General features: G+C 53.7%; 2 protein-coding genes across 6 annotated transcripts; one reads left to right on the top strand and one right to left on the bottom strand.

Annotated features, from left to right (window-relative positions):
* The first annotated feature begins 2,770 nt into the window (after positions 1-2,770).
* Spata2l (spermatogenesis associated 2 like) lies at positions 2,771-7,718 on the top strand. 2 transcript variants are annotated; one of them, XM_055621439.1, is made up of 3 exons: positions 2,771-3,841; positions 4,198-4,501; positions 5,828-7,718. In XM_055621439.1, the coding sequence occupies exons 1-3, from the start codon at positions 3,753-3,755 to the stop codon at positions 6,800-6,802; spliced, it is 1,368 nt and encodes a 455-aa protein (XP_055477414.1). In that variant the 5' UTR covers positions 2,771-3,752; the 3' UTR covers positions 6,803-7,718. The 2 variants fall into 2 exon arrangements, with proteins under 2 accessions (XP_055477414.1, XP_055477415.1); XM_055621440.1 differs by having other exon boundaries at positions 3,807-3,861.
* Positions 7,719-15,584, bottom strand: Cdk10 (cyclin dependent kinase 10). 4 transcript variants are annotated; one of them, XM_055621449.1, is made up of 14 exons: positions 15,436-15,511; positions 14,343-14,423; positions 13,794-13,866; positions 13,089-13,160; positions 12,609-12,711; positions 12,400-12,481; positions 11,702-11,769; positions 11,139-11,191; positions 10,861-10,930; positions 9,657-9,716; positions 9,268-9,391; positions 9,054-9,193; positions 8,613-8,665; positions 7,719-8,364 (listed from the first exon to the last, which is right to left on the bottom strand). In XM_055621449.1, exons 4-14 carry the CDS (start codon positions 13,105-13,107, stop codon positions 8,267-8,269), a joined length of 870 nt encoding a protein of 289 aa, XP_055477424.1. In that variant the 5' UTR covers positions 13,108-13,160; positions 13,794-13,866; positions 14,343-14,423; positions 15,436-15,511; the 3' UTR covers positions 7,719-8,266. The 4 variants fall into 4 exon arrangements, 3 of the variants coding, with proteins under 3 accessions (XP_055477424.1, XP_055477421.1, XP_055477423.1); XM_055621446.1 differs by lacking the exon at positions 14,343-14,423 and having other exon boundaries at positions 15,436-15,582; XM_055621448.1 differs by lacking the exon at positions 14,343-14,423 and having other exon boundaries at positions 15,474-15,539.
* Positions 15,585-17,084: the final 1,500 nt, after the last annotated feature.

Below are 17,084 nucleotides of genomic sequence, written 5' to 3'. Positions count from 1 at the left end.
GTGTGTGTGTGTGTGTGTGTGTGTGTGTGTGTGTGTGTGTGTGTGTGTAGAGTCATTTTTGTTCACAAACTCAGCATTCAAAATTAGCTTTGCCTGTGAATTTCTTACAATCAGAAGACATTTCAGCCAATATTCCATTGTTCTGCTAGTCTGTACAAATTAATTTCTGTTTCTGTTTTTTGAGACAGGATTTCTTTGTGTAGCACTGGAACTAGCTCTGGTTAGAAACCAAGCTGGTTTCTAACTCACAGAGATTCACCTACTTCTACCTCTGGAGTTCTGGTATTAAAGGCATGCACCAGAAATACCCAACCGAACCCTTTTTTTTTTTTTAATTTTCTTTTTTAAAGACAGTCTCATGTTGGCCTCTAGCTACTGTATAGCAAAGACATCCTTGAATTTCTGATTCTCCTGCCTCCACCACTCCTCTGATTCCAGGCCTCTGTTACCATGTGGGTTTTATGTAATGTAAGTGGAACCAGGGCTTTCTACATGCTAGGCAAGCACTCTCACAACTAATCCTCAGCCCCAGCCTCCCACATGAACCTTCCTGAGCCAGTCATTATCCGACTCTACTGCCCACAGTGTTGCTGCTGAAGACGATGTCTCAAGGATCACCTTGTGCCCTCTGAGACACTTGCTTATTCTACAAATAGCTTTCTTGGGTTGGTTTAGGCTGAGTTCTCCTCCATGAAGCTTCCTACTGAGTGTTTCTTCTAGCCTGGATTTGCTGGAAAGATTCCGGTTGAACTAGAACAAAATGTATCACATTTCCCACCACCAATTCTGATTTCCTTGGTGCCATACCTGGACCATGAAGTCCAACTTCTTTGGTTTCAGCAGCACCTGGGAGGTGTCTAACTTAACTCCTCCACTCATCCTTGTGCTTCTTACTAATGGGCGTCATGATCTGACCTGAGATGGCCTTGTCCTTGTGGAGTACCAGCTCCCGACAGCTTTGTCATATTGTGGTGGCTGAAGGAAAAAAACAAGGTGTGTCTCTGGGTTAGTCCTGAGGCATTCCTAAACCATGGTTCCTCCATAGAGCAGGGATAATAGCAATTTTTCTACTGAAAATCCTATATGGTAATAAAAAGTAGCCAAAACCAAAAATTACAAAAACAGTAACAACTACTAGGCCATGTATAAAGGAAAGAAAAGTATCAATAACCAGGCCCAGCAGGCAGCTCATGCCTATAGTCCCATACTCCAGGGGCCGAAGCCAACGCATCAAATTCTAGGCCAGCTGAGCTACACAGAAAAAACTCTTAAAAAAAAATACTAACCAGCATAAAAGAAGTTAAAAATCACAATCAAGAAATTGAAGTTAGAGCAATAACTACCACACATGCATTGGGTTGAGGAAAATCTTTGTAAATTGCTGTATATATGCTGGTGTGGGCAGGACACGGCTGTGGATGAACCAAGTAGATGCTCACATTCCAGGCAAGGTAAGTCTGAATGGCCCCGATCTTGCAAATCGGCCCTAGTAAAACCAAGGTCAATGAAGGGCACGCAGGGCACACTGGGAGAGTACCCGAGAAAGGTGCGTAGCAGCAGCTGCAAAGCAGTTGCCCTCATTCACCGGCTTGAATCCATAAGCCATCTGTATTGTCTGTGGACAGTTTAGGTAGGTCCATGAAGAGCTTCTGTCTGCCTGCCTGTCATCATCCATGACAGCTTCCAGGTTGTTACTGATGACAGAGGCTGAGTATGTCTGAAGATCTGTCTGCAGTCAGTGCTGATGGTCGCTGGGGCCTCAGCTGAAGCTGCCAGAATGACATAAGACTTGTCTGTGTGGTCTGCAGCTGCTGTAACAGACTGCCACAAAATGGGGGCAACAATCTGAAAATGAGAAATTGCCCTTGTAATTGTGAAGGCCATAAATTCAAAATCAGTGTCACCAGGACAACTGATTCCCAGGAGAACCCTAGTTGAAGAAGGTGTGGGATCTTCTCTGCCTCCACCAGCTCCTCCAGGAGCCTCCAGGCTTTTGGAACTCCTTGGCTTGGAGCTCTAGCCCATCTTTGACTCCATCTTCATAGAACTTCTCTATGTAAGACTCTTAAGAATATCAAAATTGGGCTGGAGAGATGGCTCAGAGGTTAAGAGGTCCTGAGTTCAATTCCCAGCAACCACATGGTGGCTCACAACCATCTATAATGAGATCTAGTGCTCTCTTCCCATGTGCAAGTGTATATGCAGACAAAAAAAATGTATACATAATATTTCAAACAAACAATATCAATTTTGCCAGGCAGTGGTGGCACATGCCTTTAATCCCAGCGCTCAGGAGGCAGAAGCAGGCAGATTTCTGTGAGTTGTAAGCCAGCCTGGTCTAGAGAGCTAGTCCTAGACAGCCAGGGCTACACACACACACACTCATGGATAACATCAATATTAATTTAAGGTTCATTCTAATCCTGAATAACCTCTTAGTTACAAGTGGAAAATAATTTGCAGGTAGACATTGGCCTCTACAAGGCCATACCATTAGCTTAATATATATATATATATATATTGTAGTGTTAGAGATTTCAGCCTAGGGCCTTATACAGACTAGGCAATTGCTCTACCCTTGAGCCACCCCACTACCCCCAAGGCCTCCTCATTTTGCGGCCAGCTCCCTCATTAAGACAAGACAGGCATGGAATCTTTATGATTTATCTGAGGAAGTTAAATAATGTCACTGTGAGTTGAAGCAACCTCAAAAGCCAATGAAGGTCCCTGGGCCCACAACAATAGTCCTCTGTTCAGTGATAGCCAGGAGGATGTCCCAGGAGAGCTGCCTATTTAATTACACTGTTTGAGGTAGGTCCTTTGAATATGGGAAAGTCTGTGAAAAGGCACATATCTCTCCATGCCAGGTTCTATCTCATCATGCTTGACCTAGGTGAGATGGGTATAGCCTGTCCAAGAATGGATCTATGAAAGATACTGCTCACATGATTGAGGAGAAGGCGCCCTAGGTCTTGAGTGAAACAGAGAGCCACAGCAAGTGTAAGCACAGTTTCCAGAAGTCACCAGTTGAATGCTGGTGAACACATGGTCAGTTCTGAAGGCCTGTAGGCCACACGCTTAAGGCCCACGCTGCCCTGGAGGACTAAAACATTCATCCTACCTCAGAAACACCCTGAATTTCTCAGGGACTGGGAAGCATGGGCAGACTCTGAGGCCACTCCTGTTTCGTTATATATGCGTATAGGCATTTTGCCTGCATGAATGTCTGTGCATAAATGTGGCAGGTGCAGGGGCCAGAAGTGGGTGTTGGGAACTGGAGCTACAGAAGGCTGTGAGCTGCCATGAAGGCGTTCTTACCAATGAGCAATCCTCCACCACCACCCGTTTTAAATTGCACTTAAATACATGTGTTTGGCCTTCTTTGGTCCACGATCCGGCCGCCAATACGCGCCCCAACCTTGCCGGTACTTGGCCATTCTGCTGTTTGGCTTCAGGAGCCAGAGTCCAGCCTGGTTCAGACCTGATGAGGCTCCGCTAGGCACATCTTGGCGACCTGTGTTGTATACCCGCTGTGCACTCCCACTCCCCGGCCCGGAACTAGGAGATTAACCACCTTGGACTAGTGGAAAGACTGGGGACTTGCAGACAGTAAATCTGAAAGGACTTCAAAAGGTGAGGCTGCAAGGCGGGGCGTCCCCTAGCTTCGGCCAGGCCACGCCCACACTGCCACCCTCCTACTTAGTGGAAAGGGCGGCACCCGACTCCAGCCTCGCCCCCCGACGTCACGACCAATGCCAAGGGGCGGGCTTGACTCTCTGCGGAAGAGCGAGGCTAGACCCAGGCCCAAGTGGAGCTCTCTGGGACCGCAGGGGACTAGCAGGTAGCACCGCCGCCCGCGGGGTGCGTCAGTGGGAAAGGGGATCTGGTTGCCAGAGGCTCGGCTGGCGGGAGCGGGCCTCCGCTGGAGGAGGGGGCTGTTGATAAGAGCAAACCCAGCAGTCGGGGCTGGAGGTCCCCCTTGCGGGGGCTGGGGGAGGGCTGTAGATACAGGGGCCACCCAGCTGTCGGCGTCCACATTCTGGCTGAGGGGGACCACAGATTCCGAGGCTCGCTAAGCTGGCAAGGTCCCCGTTTCCAGGTTGAAGGGGGCCCTGGGGTTGCTGGGTGCGGGCTCGGGAGTCGCACAGCTGAGGTGACATGGTCTGGAGTTTGACACCTCGTCCCGCGCTCGGTCAGGATGGGCAGCAGCTCGCTGTCAGAGGACTACCGCCTGTGCCTGGAGCGCGAGCTGCGGCGCGGCCGGGCGGGCGTGTGCGGCGACCCCTCGCTGCGCGCGGTGCTCTGGCAGATTCTGGTGGAGGACTTCGACCTGCATGGGGCGCTACAAGACGACGCGCTGGCGCTGTTCACCGACGGCCTGTGGGGCCGCGCTGACCTGGCGCCTGCCCTCCGGGACCTGGCCCGCGCCTTCGAGCTCCTGGAGCTGGCTGCTGTGCACCTGTACCTGCTGCCCTGGAGAAAGGAATTCACCACCATCAAGGTACGGTGTGCTGCTGCTCCTTCGCCCCCTTCCTTGCCCGGGCTGTTGGGGGCTGCCCGTCCTCTCCAGGGCAGCGGTCCCTGCGGAGGGGTTGGGGGCGGGCGGGTTGGGCTGCCTGCCTACCAGCCATTCACCTAGAACTTAAACGGCTGTCCTCAAAGTAGTCTCACTGCCCTAGTTGCCATGGAAATTCTAGGCTAGCTGTGGGTGGGTGAGGGCGGTACCTGATGTCCATCCTAACTCCTCCAGGATGTGGACTGGTCCCATCTGTAAAAGGCCGCTAAGACTGGGAGAACAGCAGACTGGGGATGAAGCGCGGACCTTACTCCTGCCTGGGTTAGGTGGACAGGTCCAGGGTTGGCCTGATCCTTAGGTCGACTGGCAGACCACCACGAGGGGGCAGGGCCGCTCTGAGCTAATTTTGAGTGGCAAGGCAATGACGTCAGGAAGCACGTGGGCGAGGTAAACCTCCACTGGTTGTCATGGCACCCCTCTCTCTCCCTACCCCACCAGCCTGCTGCTCCAGGATACCCAAGAGCCTGGGACTTTCATTCATCCTTTCAGGCTAGAGGACTGCCCACCAGACCAAGGACAGAGGCCACCACGCACGGCCTTGAATTCCTCTAGTTCAGGGATAGTGTTGGGTAGAGCATCCTGGCTGTGTGGTTTTAGTCAAGAGGATGTTGTGGCCAGGGCTCCAGTATAGAGGTCCCCTAAGGGCACTCTGCAAGAGGTGCTCTAGACACACCTAGAGCTGTTGTGGACTTCACAATCAGAAAAGACCCACACTTATAGGCTGCTGTGGTTCCCCGTGTAGCGTCCATCTGGAAAGCCCATTCCCATGGGTTAGAGTGGGTCTCTCACTGCACACTACACTCTCTGAACGCTACACAGCAAGGGACAGTGAAACGGGTCTCTGGGATTCATGGGAGGAAGCAAAAACAAAGGGCAGGGTAGAACTTAAGAGGCCACCTGCCAGCTGGGTGCAGTGGAATAGTCAGTCCTGTAGGCTGAGGCAGGAGGACAGCTGAGTTTAGGGTCAGGTTGGGCTACACAATGAGGACCTTGTCTCAAAATGTTAAAAGACCTGAAGGGCTAGGGATATGGCTTGGTGATACAATGCTTGCTCAGCACACAAGGCTTTCGGCTCTCCCCTGGGGGCGGGGATATCTGGCATCCAAGCTCACTCCAGACAGATGAACGCAACCTCAGGGGGTGAACACAAACCTCAGAAGTGGACCAAGGTAGACGTAGGCCCCAGTCCACGTGGGCTGCACCCAAGCACCTCCATGGAAGAGCGCTCCCGACCAGGGCCCTTCCTTGCAGACCTTCTCAGGGGGCTACGTGCATGTGCTAAAGGGCGTGCTCTCGGAGGAGCTCCTGACTCGAAGCTTCCAGAAGATGGGCTATGTGCGCAGGGACAACCACCGCCTAATGGTGACGACACCACCCCCTGCCTGCCAGCTGATACAGGTGGCCCTCGGCTGCTTTGCCCTTCGGCTGGAGTGTGAGATCCTAGGTGAGGTGCTGAGCCAGCTGGGCACAAGCGTGCTGCCAGCTGAGGAGCTGCTCCGAGCTCGGCGGGCTAGTGGGGACGTAGCTTCCTGTGTTGCCTGGCTGCAGCAGCGCCTGGCCCAGGAGGAGGAGCCACCACCCCTACCCCCTCGGGGCACACCTGCTGCCTATGGGCCCCCAGTGGACCTGTACCAGGACCTGCAGGAGGATGAGAGCTCAGAAGCCAGCCTGTATGGTGAGCCTTCCCCAGGGCTGGACTCGCCCCCTGCGGAACTGGCATACAGGCCACCACTTTGGGAGCAGAGTGCCAAACTCTGGGGTTCTGGGGACCAGCCCTGGGAACCCCCAGCTGATGACATGCATCGGGCCAGTAGCCCACCATATGGGGCTCTGGAAGAGGAGCTGGAGCCAGAACCCTCCGCTTTCTCCTTCCTCTCTCTACGCCGTGAGCTGAGTCGGTCAGGGGACTTAGCTCCCCCTGAAGCCCCTGGGAGCCCTGGGCAAGTCAGCCCCCGGCACAGGCAGGCAGAAGGAGCAGCCTCAGCCTATGGGCCCGTTGTTGAGCCTCTGGGCTACCAGGCACACAGCTGCTTGAGCCCTGGCAACCTGCCCACGCTCTGCTGCGACACCTGCCGCCAGCTGCATGCCACCCACTGCCCTGCCCTGTCTGCCTGCCGCCCGACGCATTCACTGCGCATACTTCTTGGCGACAACCAGAGACGCCTGTGGCTACAGCGACCTCAGGTGGATACCCTGCTCTACGACAGTCCTGGGGCCCATCCCTAGGCCTAGCTGGACCCCAAGAGTTTTGGGGTGACAGTTTCCATGGTGCTTCTTTTGGAAACAGGCCTAGGCCACTAGCTGCCCTGGCCCTTCTGTTCCCCAGGGGAGTCTAGGACCTACAGTTGGAAGAGGGCACAGCCTTGATGGAATGCTCCTCACTGACATGCCCATGTCCCGGCCCTGGCTGCAGCAGGCCCTGAGCTGATCACCATGTCCCTATCCTATGCCCAGATGTGCTGGGTAGGGAAGTCCAGGTTATCCATGTTACAGTACCCAAACTCACTCCAACAAGCTCCCTCCCCTGCCCCCGCCCCCACAAGTCTATGGTTCAGGATACAGCCCCTCTCTCTGTGCTGAGAAGTCCTCACCCAGCAGCTTGCTCAAGAGGTTGCAGATGGCACTGTAAGACAGTGAGTTGGCTTTGGGCCATGTGGGAAGGTCCGAAAGAGCTGACTTAGGTCTAAGGATCCCTGTTCACCATTGCTGTTAGCAAGGAGGTGGAGAGCTGTAAAAACCAGGCAGTGGGAGCTGTCACCCCGTCCAACAGTCAGCTGCCTAGCAGCAAAAGAGGTGGGAGCGTACACAGGCTGCTCCTCGGGCTACTGCCAAAAAGCACCTCATGGCCCCACGTAGCTCATTCCAGACAGATAACCAGAAAGCAAACCCTCACCTCCCTTTGGGTAGCCCAGGACCCCTCGCTGTGGTCCCTAAACCACTGATCCCCAGGGCAGGGATGAAAGGCTGGGTTTTCATCAGCCACATGGAGGCCCAGGCACAGTGATCACTGTTTGGCGACACTTTCTCTAGAGGACCCCCCAGCCAAACCTGTTCCTATTCCTCACTCCAGGCCCCTCAGAGGACACTGTCCATGTTGCATGGATCAAAACCCCACAGTACATTAAAGGACTGTGAAACTGTCTCCTGGAAAGGTTTTTATCTCTACACCCCTGGAAAAGGTGTCCACCAATTCTGTCCCTGGCCATCAGTGCCAGCCATATCCACCAAGCGCTCTCATCCTGACAAGTCTTAGAAGTATCCTGTCATGGCCCACACAACACTTGCCCCCTCCTTCCCACTGGAAGACCCACCAGCCTCGCCCGGGGTCACCACAGCCTGTCTGTCCTGGGCCTGCTCCCCCGAGCTGGGGCCCAGCTCCAGCCTGTACTGACAGGGACCTTTGGGCCTCTCAGCACTGGCACGCCTCCCCAGAAGCAAGGCTTCACTGACAGGCAAGGCAGCCAGGGCTAACAGGCCACAGATGGCACTACAACGGCCCAGCCTATCCTGGGTACCCACTCAGCAGCATCCCTGCCCATGCTCTAAAAGCATCTGGACACAGGAAACAGGAGGGAGGAGTCAGCTGAAGACCATGGCCAGCTGGAGAAGCCAACGGCGTCTTGACCTGGAGGGCCTCCCAGTCCTTGACAGATGATCCATGAGGATGTGCCGGATGAGCTGGACCCACCATCAAGGCTTGCATCGTTTGCTCTGCCCCTCAGGGGCAGCTGGGGCAGCACGCTTATTGCGGTGGTGGGGGAAGGTGGGCATGAGCTCGGGCTCACAGGCTGCAGGAGAAGGGCAGCTTCAGGGCTAGCTTGGAGAAGGGGTTCCTGCTGGGGCTGTGCCCTTGAGCTGGCCCTGACCTTCCATCTGCTCCCCTGTCTCCCCGTTTGTGCCCTGTGGACTGGGCACAAACCAAGCCTGCCCACATTCCACCTGCACAGACCTGCCCTGGCAATCCACCCAATACAGACAAATGGGGGGGGGGCGCTCTTATCACTCCCCCAGAAGAAACCCATCCTGGGGAACTCACGCAGGGGCTTCTCCTTGAAGTAGGAGCTCTCCAGGCAGTCTCCTGCTGTCGCCCTAGAGAATCACAATGACCTTTGGCCTCAGAGAGGCCTATTTCACTCAACGCAATCTCAACAGCCCAATTCCACTTCCAACAAATGGGGGCTGGAGGCCTAGAAATTGACAGGCAGCTCCGAATGGCTACGAGCTAAGGCCACTCATCCTGGACACCTGGCACGTACGGGTGTCTGGGTGTATCTGGGAAGGGGCATCTACAGTCTGTGTCGTGAGGAACTATCTTTAGAAAGGTTGATGGCTCAGTGCTAGACTGCTTGCCTAGCATGTGCTAGGCCGTAGCTTCCACCCCCACACCACAACTAACTTAAGGATTTAGGTTCAGAAGGCAGGGCCCTCTCCTCCCGAGGGGCGTGGCCCATGGAGCTGCCTCTGGAAGGGTCTGTACCTCTTCTTAGGGTCATACATGAAGAGGAAATTGAGCAGACGAAGTCCGGCCTCTGAGAGCCACGGGAACTTGTGCTTGAGGTTGTTGTAGGGCTGCTTCCTCAAGCTGTACTGACCAGCCAGCGGCAGCTTGGAAAAACCCTGGAAGAGGCAGGGGCTGGAGCAACGGAGCCACCAGGCATCGATGGGGACTGAGGGTTGTTCCTAACACCCACCGGCCAGATGTTCTCACTCGGTGTTCCCAGCAGCTGGACAATCAAGTCGATCTGGTGGATCTCAGACGTGCCAGGGAGGAGGGGCTTATGGGCCAGCAGCTCTGCCAGGATGCAGCCAACAGCCCTGCAGAAGCAGCCAGTCTCTGCTTAGCACCACGTCAACACACCCATGGAGGAGGCAGGTGGCCACAGGCTCGCCCACCAGGTCTGCAATGCTGCTCTGGGGGAGCCTAATGTCAAGGCCAATGAGTGCTCCAGCTCTGCTCTCATGCGTCCCCTGGGGTTCCAAGGCCAGGCTCACCACCACAGCACCAATCCTGCTCCCCCTGTCCCAGGGCTGACCTCCAGGGCCAGGTGACCTGAGGCCCCAGGAGCAGAACCCACCCTACCACATGTCAATGCTGGTTGTCTGGGTAGTGGTTCCAAGCAGCAGCTCTGGGGCTCGGTACCTGCAAACAAAGGTCCATTTTACCTCTGCTCAGCTCTTTTCCTCCAGCCTGAGTTCTCTCAGGGTCCCCAATAGCCTCTACCCTAAGCCTGAGAGAGGCACCATTTCTGCATCATGAGAACCAGTGGATCCAAGTACAGACATGCCACCATCACTTTGCTTTCAGATGGAGGTCAAAGGGCCTGCAGCCGCCGCCATGTAAGCTACTGCCTGATGAGAATGTGAGGGACATCAACGCCTCCCCTCAGCCACAGCCTCACTCTGCCGCCTCGCCTCAGCCACAGCCTCACTCTGCCGCCTCGCCTCAGCCACAGCCTCACTCTGCCTTAGAAACCACCACAGAGGGCTGGGCAGCGCTGGCGCACACCTTTAGCCCCGGAACTTGAGAGGCAGAGGCAGGTGGATCTCTATGAGCTCAAGGCCAGCCTGGGCTACAGAGTGAGTCCTAGGACAGGTTACAAGAGAAACCCTGTCCCAAAAACCAAAACAAACAAACAAACAAACACACAACAGCAACAACAAAAACCCTACAGAAAAAGGCAGGGAGTGGTGGCACACACCTGTGATCCCAGCATTTGGTGGTGGGGGGAGGGGGGGCAGGCAGATCTCTGTGAGTTCAAGGCCAGCCTGGTGTACAAATCGAGTCCAGGACAGCCAGGGCTACACAGAGAAGCCCTGTCTCAAAAACAAAAAAACCAAAACCAAACCCTACAGAAAGCTACTGTCCCCTCCTGAGACACAGCCAGGCTGTGTGTAGCTATTTTGGTGTATGATGAACATTTCTTTCTTTGGGCTTTTGTTTTTGAGACATGGTTTCTCTGTGTAGCCCTGGCTGTACCAGAACTCGCTCTATAGACCAGGCTGGCCTCAACCTCAGAGATCCGCCTGCCTCTGCCTCCCAAGTGCTGGAATTAAAGGCACCACCACTGCCCAGCATGAATGGCATTTCATCTGAACAAGCAGACTTCTTGAGAACAGTGAGCCTAGCTCTGTTCTGCACAGTTGGCCTAGACCCCAGGATCAGCAGTGTGTGCAGCCCCATAGAGCTTCTAGACTCTCAAGGCCCTCTGTAGCATCTGCCCATGTAAAGGACCCTGTGAAGACATACCCATCCCTATGTGCCACCATGGTTCCAAGGAACTCACCAGAGGGTAACAACCTTGGGAGTCATTGGCTTTACTGGCACACCATAGGCCCGAGCCAGACCGAAGTCCGCTGCAGCAGAGGGAGAGAGGAGAGAGTATCACTCACTGAGGACCGACAAGTTGCTGTCTGGAAACAGAACTGGGTTAAGAGGGCTGAGGCAAGGAAGACAGACAAGCCATCTCAGGTGTTCAGGGCCACACTGGCATCCCCACCCGGAAAGGCTCAAAGAAACCCACCTCCGTATGTGCCGGGTCAGCACCCAGCACTCAGGACCCACCTGTCTTTACACAGCCCTTATCTGTCATGAGCAAGTTGGACACCTTCAGGTCCCTGGGTCAGAGAGAAAGCACTGGTTTTCCGAGAAAGTGAACTCCAAAGGCAACCAGGCTGCCATCGCAGCCGGACATATTTCCTGTCGTTAACTGGGCTTGTCTAAGATCAGAAGGTGGGCAGTGGCCCAGAACCGGGGCTAGGAGGCGGCGTCTCAGTGGAGGCCAGGCTCCCTCGCCACATGCTGCTCCAGCACAGGCTCAACAGGCGGGCTCCAAGCCTCACAGACGACTCTAGTGACAGCCAGCTCCTGGTCGGGGGCTCACTGTAGGGAGGCGCTCTCCTGCAGGCTTCTGGCGGCTGTGCTCCCACCCACCCACACACCTTCTAGTTCCTGGAGATGTGGGGGTGCTAAGACTTGTCTGCACCGAGAGCGTTGCCTGAGAGGAGCCAGAGATTTCTACGGGGTGTCTGCTCCTCTCCTGAAGATGTTCAGAATGAGGCACCATGGGGGATCAAATTATTCCTGGCCCACTCCCTTCCACCCCTCAGCAGCTTGCTGCCGCTCACCTGTGGATGATAAAGTTCCTGTGCAGGTACTGAAGGCCGCGAAGCACCTGGAGCATGATGCATTTAACCTGAGAAGGTTCAGATGCACAGGTGGGAGGGCTTTGATACACAGCTTGGCAGTCACCAGCAGCCTCGGAGTGTTGGCTGTTACTATGTCCTGCACAACTAAGATAGCACTGCAGCAGACTTATTTCTTATGTGTGTTTGCGCATATATAAATGTATATATATATATATATATATATACACACACACACACACACACATGCGCATGTATGTATGTATGTGGTGCATGTGTTTGAACAATTGTGGGTACACAATACATGTGTATGTGCTTATGAGCATGTAGAGCATGTGTGTGGTGCACCTGTGTGAAGAGGCTGACATTAAGTAACTTCATCAATTGCTGTCCACCTTATCTACTGAGATTGCATCTCTCAGGTGAGCCCAAATTTAGCTGGTCTACCTAGGCAGCTCGCCTAGAAATCCTGTCTCTACGCCTCCCAAGCTGCGATTACAGGCAGCTGCCTAACACTCGAGAAGACCTGGAGCCAACTCCGAGGTCTGGGTGCCCAGCTCCCACAGTACCCCACAGTAGGAATTTAACTCATTAGGCGTTGGGTAACTCCACCCCCTTCCAGCTGTCACACTCAATACAGCTCTCCACCAGCCAGGGCCTGGGAAGCGCCGCCCTCACACCTGGGCCTCGGAGAAGGGTGTTGGCATGTTTTCCAGTAGGCTGGCCAGATCCTGTTCACAGTAACCCATCACCAGGAAGATGCTAGACAGAAAAGAGAACACATGGCATCTTCTATTTTCTCCACAAGAGAAGAGGCCTGTGCCTGCTGTAGGAAGGTGAACGCAGGAGAGGGTCCTTTTGGGTGGGACAGCCTGGGGAAACCACGCACCTCTCCAGGTGGTTGCCCACAACCACCTCCTTCAGCTCCACAATGTTCGGGTGGCGGAGACGCAAAAGCAGCGTGATCTCACGCAGGCTGCTGATCGGAATGCCTATGGACGAAGGAGCTCAGTGAGTCCACCCACTGCACTCGGGACCCCACACTGTCCTCTCATCAGGGAAACTACAGTGATGCCAGCACCACCTGTCCAGCATTCATCAGGGACACAAGGGGAGTGGGCAGGGGGACCAGTGTATGCAGATGCGGTGAACTCACCAGAGGACAGGGGCAAAGGATTTGGAGAGAATGTACAACTTTACAGCTGGCCAAGGTGGGGAGTCTGGAAGGCTCAGGTAGCTCGACCTCAGGCCGCAGTGACAGGCTGGGCCAGCCCCTTCACAATGAACCTGGGGAATCTGTGCTTTTCTACCCCTTCCTGCTCTGATGCCCCAGGCAGGTAGGGAGTCCTGCACCCTGCTCCCAGCTCACCATCTTTTTCTTTGTCCATCCGCACCTTCTTCAGGGCAACAATTTCATCTGTGTGGGTGTCCCGGGCCCGATCTGAAACAGAACCACATACACAACGGTGCCCATCTTAAACTCTCTCACAGCCCCTTGTTGCCACACAGGGGCCTCTTTTACGATTTTCTGAGGGTTCTTTTTCTTCTCTGACAGGCAAATTCCCAACACTCAGTCCTTTCTCCATTCCCAAGATGTGAGATTGTGAATCCTCGTTTGAAATGGGTTTAGAGTTTCCAGTTTTGCTCGAGCTGAAACCTAACAAGGAGCAACTCATGTGGTAGAAGCTCTCCAGGAATCTTTCGCTGGCAGCCCACTGCTCTGTGTTCACTTGTGCAATATTCTCATACCAGTGAAGGTACTCCATAGGGGGATAATGGCTTACAGAGCATTTTGTTGGCTTGTGCAACTTCCAAAATCTTGGCAAAATGACTCACACCCATGGAGCTGCAAGGAGCTTTTGGAAGTTGTGCATTTTACTGATCAGTTTTCTCCACTCCATAGTTTGGATTGCTGACATTAGCAACCTGATGGTTATGCTTGTCTGGTCATGTTGTAAATTTTGTGGAAATCACACCAGGAACTATAAAGTTTGGGAGCAAGCTCTGGCCTGGTCTGGAGTACAGTGCTCACACAGCTATAACTACAGACCCCTCCCCTGTGCTGAGCACTCACACACAATGCCATAGGTGCCCTCGCCAATTCGGTTCAGCTTCTCAAACTCCTTAACGCTCCGGCATCTTCCCAGCTGAAAGACAGAGGAGGAGCTGGTGTGGGGATCCAGAAACTAACAGCTCCCGTAATGAGGAATCTCACTCACACCCGGCAATGAGAAACTGAGAAACTCTCTTTCATCTTCTCACCAAACAGAAAAGCAATCATACACAAATACTTGGGAGTTTTCTGGTGAGCCAAAGGGGATGCACCAATGCCATGGAACCACTCTGAAGTACTGAACACTATGGAAGCTGCCCTAACTATTTCCCCAGCCTAGTGCTCCAGATGACTGCTGGCCGGTAACAAAGGGCCACAGGCCATGCAAACAAACAGCTCTGTGGAGGATCCGCTTCCCAACTCCTGTGTGAGGAAACCTGCCCACAGGTACATTTGTGAGATGCAAGAAGGCACTTCCAGACCAAGGGAAGCTAGCTGACCCACGGCGTTTTGCAGTCTGGGATGAGGACGAAGGTCAAGTGGAGCAACAACACAGAAGAGGTAGCCCACCTTACGGGGAACAGCTGCCTCTTAGAGGTCAGAGCTCGCTCCAGCCATGGTATTCTGGGGTCTTACTGGGGATTCGGTAACCTAAAGCATCACAAATAAGCATTTCTTGGATAGAGAAGGGCTCAGCAAGTTAGGATTCTATTATGCCAGTTCCCAGCTGGCTTCCTCAACAGCCCTGTCCTGGGTCTTGTAACTTTGATACGTGATGCCCTTCCACTGTCCTGAACCTCACTCTGTAGACCAGGCGGACCTGGAACTCACAGAGATCTGCCTGCCTCTGCCTCCTGGGATTAAGGGCGTGCTGCATTCTTTAACCTAGCTCCTCAGCTTCCTCTCGTTTACTCTGCAAGCTCCTTCACAGCGACTTTGTGCTGCCACCTGAGTCTTCGGTGCCATTCCTTGTCAGATCTGCCCAAATTCTGGCTGCACTTCCTGGTCCAAAACAAATGTCAACTCTTCCACCGGAATATACTTCTTTTCTCCAAAATCTCCAGTATTTTGTATCTTTGCTTGTTCTGAGTCCAGGTCTCACTCTCTAGACAGGCTGCCCTCCAACTTGGGGTGCTCACCCTGCCTCCACCGCCTGAGTACCGGGATTACAAGCACGCAGCACAACGCAGGACTCTGACATTCTTGTCTTACGTGCACTTTCTCCCCCTTTAAGAGCGGATTTCGCTACTTCCAGCGCAGTGCTGAGGCCCTCAGGTAGTACACTTAAGTTAATGTGCCTCGGCCTCACAAAGCATAAACAAGTTGTTAAAACTGGGCTGTTGCAAAAGCCTCTTCCCACTGTCTACTGGAGCAGAAATCAGCGGCCCTGTGGTTCCCCATCACGCAGAAGGGACGCTCCAAGAAGGCGGGTGAAGCCAGGTGAGCGCTCCCGGCCGAACCTCCCACTCTCCCCACCCGCGAACGCCACGCCCCACGCCGCGCGGCCCCCGCCCCCAGGATCCCGGCTGCGGATTCCTGCACTCGCCGCAGCTAACTCTACGGCTGACGTTCCCTGCGGTGCCGGGACCTCAAACTTCCACGCGACAGAGCGCTTCGGTCCAGCCCTGCCACACTGCGCCGCCCGAATGGCACCCCGCCGCACCCTGTGTTCTGGAGGCACGGTGAAGAAACCTTCCTTACGGATACACTTCAGTCGGATCTGGTCCGACTCCAGGTCCACCTCCGCCATGGCCGAGCCGGTGCCGCCCTGCCGCCCCCTTCGAGCGCGAAGGCGGAAGCCTCCCCCTCTACGCAGGCGCATAACGTACTTCCGGTTTGTTCTGGCCCTGTCAAACAACGAAAAACCTACCCTAGCTTCTCCTGGAGGATCAGATCTCCGCAGGCCACAGAGGTCCCGGCTCTTTTTCAGCGTTAGGTGTGGACACAATCCCACAAACTTGCTCAAACCTGCAGAAGACTCAGATTGGTGCTGATCAACTAGAAGGAAATGCTTCGCTTTCCTATTTCCCATTTAAGTGAGACCAATTCCAGCGACCAGCAATGCTTTTTGCTCTTCCAGAAGACTACTGCAAATGAGAGCTATGCTTTTTGATAGTGGTTGAGAACATTCCCCCCAAAAGATGGCTCTGTGGGAACCCAGCTTCCTGAGGCCAACCTTGTCTCTATCACTAGGCAAGGACAAGACAGGAAAGTGCTCATCATCACAAAGAAATACAGAGCTGCATTTCCTGTTCTTCCCTTCCACTGCACACTTGTCTTCCCGGGTGGGGAGAGTTGCCTGGTTTGAGACACAACTGGAAGGTAATTTATGTTCTGGCCACTGGAGACCAGCTCTAGCCCAAGCGGTTCTGCAACGCTACACTCATCTCTTGTACTGTGGAATGGAACTTAATCCTTGGCGGGTTTAGGTAGCTTAGCAAAGTGAATGTTCTGCTTCTAACGTGCCCACGGCCCAGCCCATGTGGACACTACACTTAGGTCAATGCTAAGCAGGCTGTAGTTGGTGTTTGGACGTGCTGGCATATGCCTGTAAGCCCTGTGATCAGAGCCCTCAGGAGGCTGAGGCTGGAAGGTTCTGAGAATCTAGAAAGCTAGAATGGGCTGTATGGTCCGGCTATCTCAAGACAAAAGGAGGCTGTCAGTAGTAAGCCTCTATAATAGTGATGATGATGATAATGACTGAACATTTCTGCCAGATTGTTTGCCCTTTTCCTTTTTTTTTTTTTCTCTGAAAATTCAGTTTTTGTCTGGGCATGTTGTCACATACCTGCAATCCCAGCAGTCAGGAGGCTAAGACTGGAAGATTGTTATGTGTTCAAGGCAGACCTGGGCTATATAATCAGTTCCAGTCTAGACTGGACTGGATGTAAGACCCTGTCCCTGTCTCAAAAGATATCATGCTGGGAATGCAGCTCAGTGGTCAAGCACCTGCCTACACCACCTGAAGTCCTAGACTCACTCCTTGGCATGACACAGGCAAGTTTAGGTTACTGGTGTGTGTACACACACTGTCGGGCCTGCAAGTGTGTGCTAGATAAGGTAGTGTATATTTTTGAATGTTTGTCGTTTATTTTTATGTATATGAGCTCTCTATCTGCACATGCATTCCATGCCAGAAGAGGGCACCAGATTTCATTATAGACGGTTGTGAGCCATCATGTGGTTGCTAGGAAGTGAACTCAGGACCTCTGGAAGAGGAGACAGCTCTCTCAACCTCTGAGCCATCTCTCCAGCCCCATTGTGTGTATTTTATATACTAGCTAGCCTGATGTAGATATTAGAGACTGTTGG

Source organism: Psammomys obesus, unplaced genomic scaffold (genome assembly GCF_907164565.1).
Source record: "Psammomys obesus unplaced genomic scaffold, mPsaObe1.curated_primary_1811, whole genome shotgun sequence".
In the NCBI taxonomy this organism is placed as follows: Eukaryota; Metazoa; Chordata; class Mammalia; order Rodentia; family Muridae; genus Psammomys; species Psammomys obesus.
Note: the sequence above shows the minus strand (reverse complement) of the source record. Positions and strands in the feature narration are given on the sequence as shown.

Bases quoted from the DNA above. Each gene is read 5' to 3' on its own strand.
- Spata2l (XM_055621439.1), top strand. From the start codon at position 3,753: ATGCCAAGGGGCGGGCTTGACTCTCTGCGGAAGAGCGAGGCTAGACCC. The intron at 3,842-4,197 runs GTAGCACCGCCG...GCGCTCGGTCAG, and splicing joins GGACCGCAGGGGACTAGCAG to GATGGGCAGCAGCTCGCTGT. The intron at 4,502-5,827 runs GTACGGTGTGCT...CCTTCCTTGCAG, and splicing joins AGGAATTCACCACCATCAAG to ACCTTCTCAGGGGGCTACGT.
- Cdk10 (XM_055621446.1), bottom strand. From the start codon at position 15,522: ATGGCGGAGGTGGACCTGGAGTCGGACCAGATCCGACTGAAGTGTATC. The intron at 11,192-11,701 runs GTGAGCGGCAGC...TCTCTGACCCAG, and splicing joins AGGAACTTTATCATCCACAG to GGACCTGAAGGTGTCCAACT. The intron at 9,392-9,656 runs GTAGGGTGGGTT...CTGCTTCTGCAG, and splicing joins ACAACCAGCATTGACATGTG to GGCTGTTGGCTGCATCCTGG.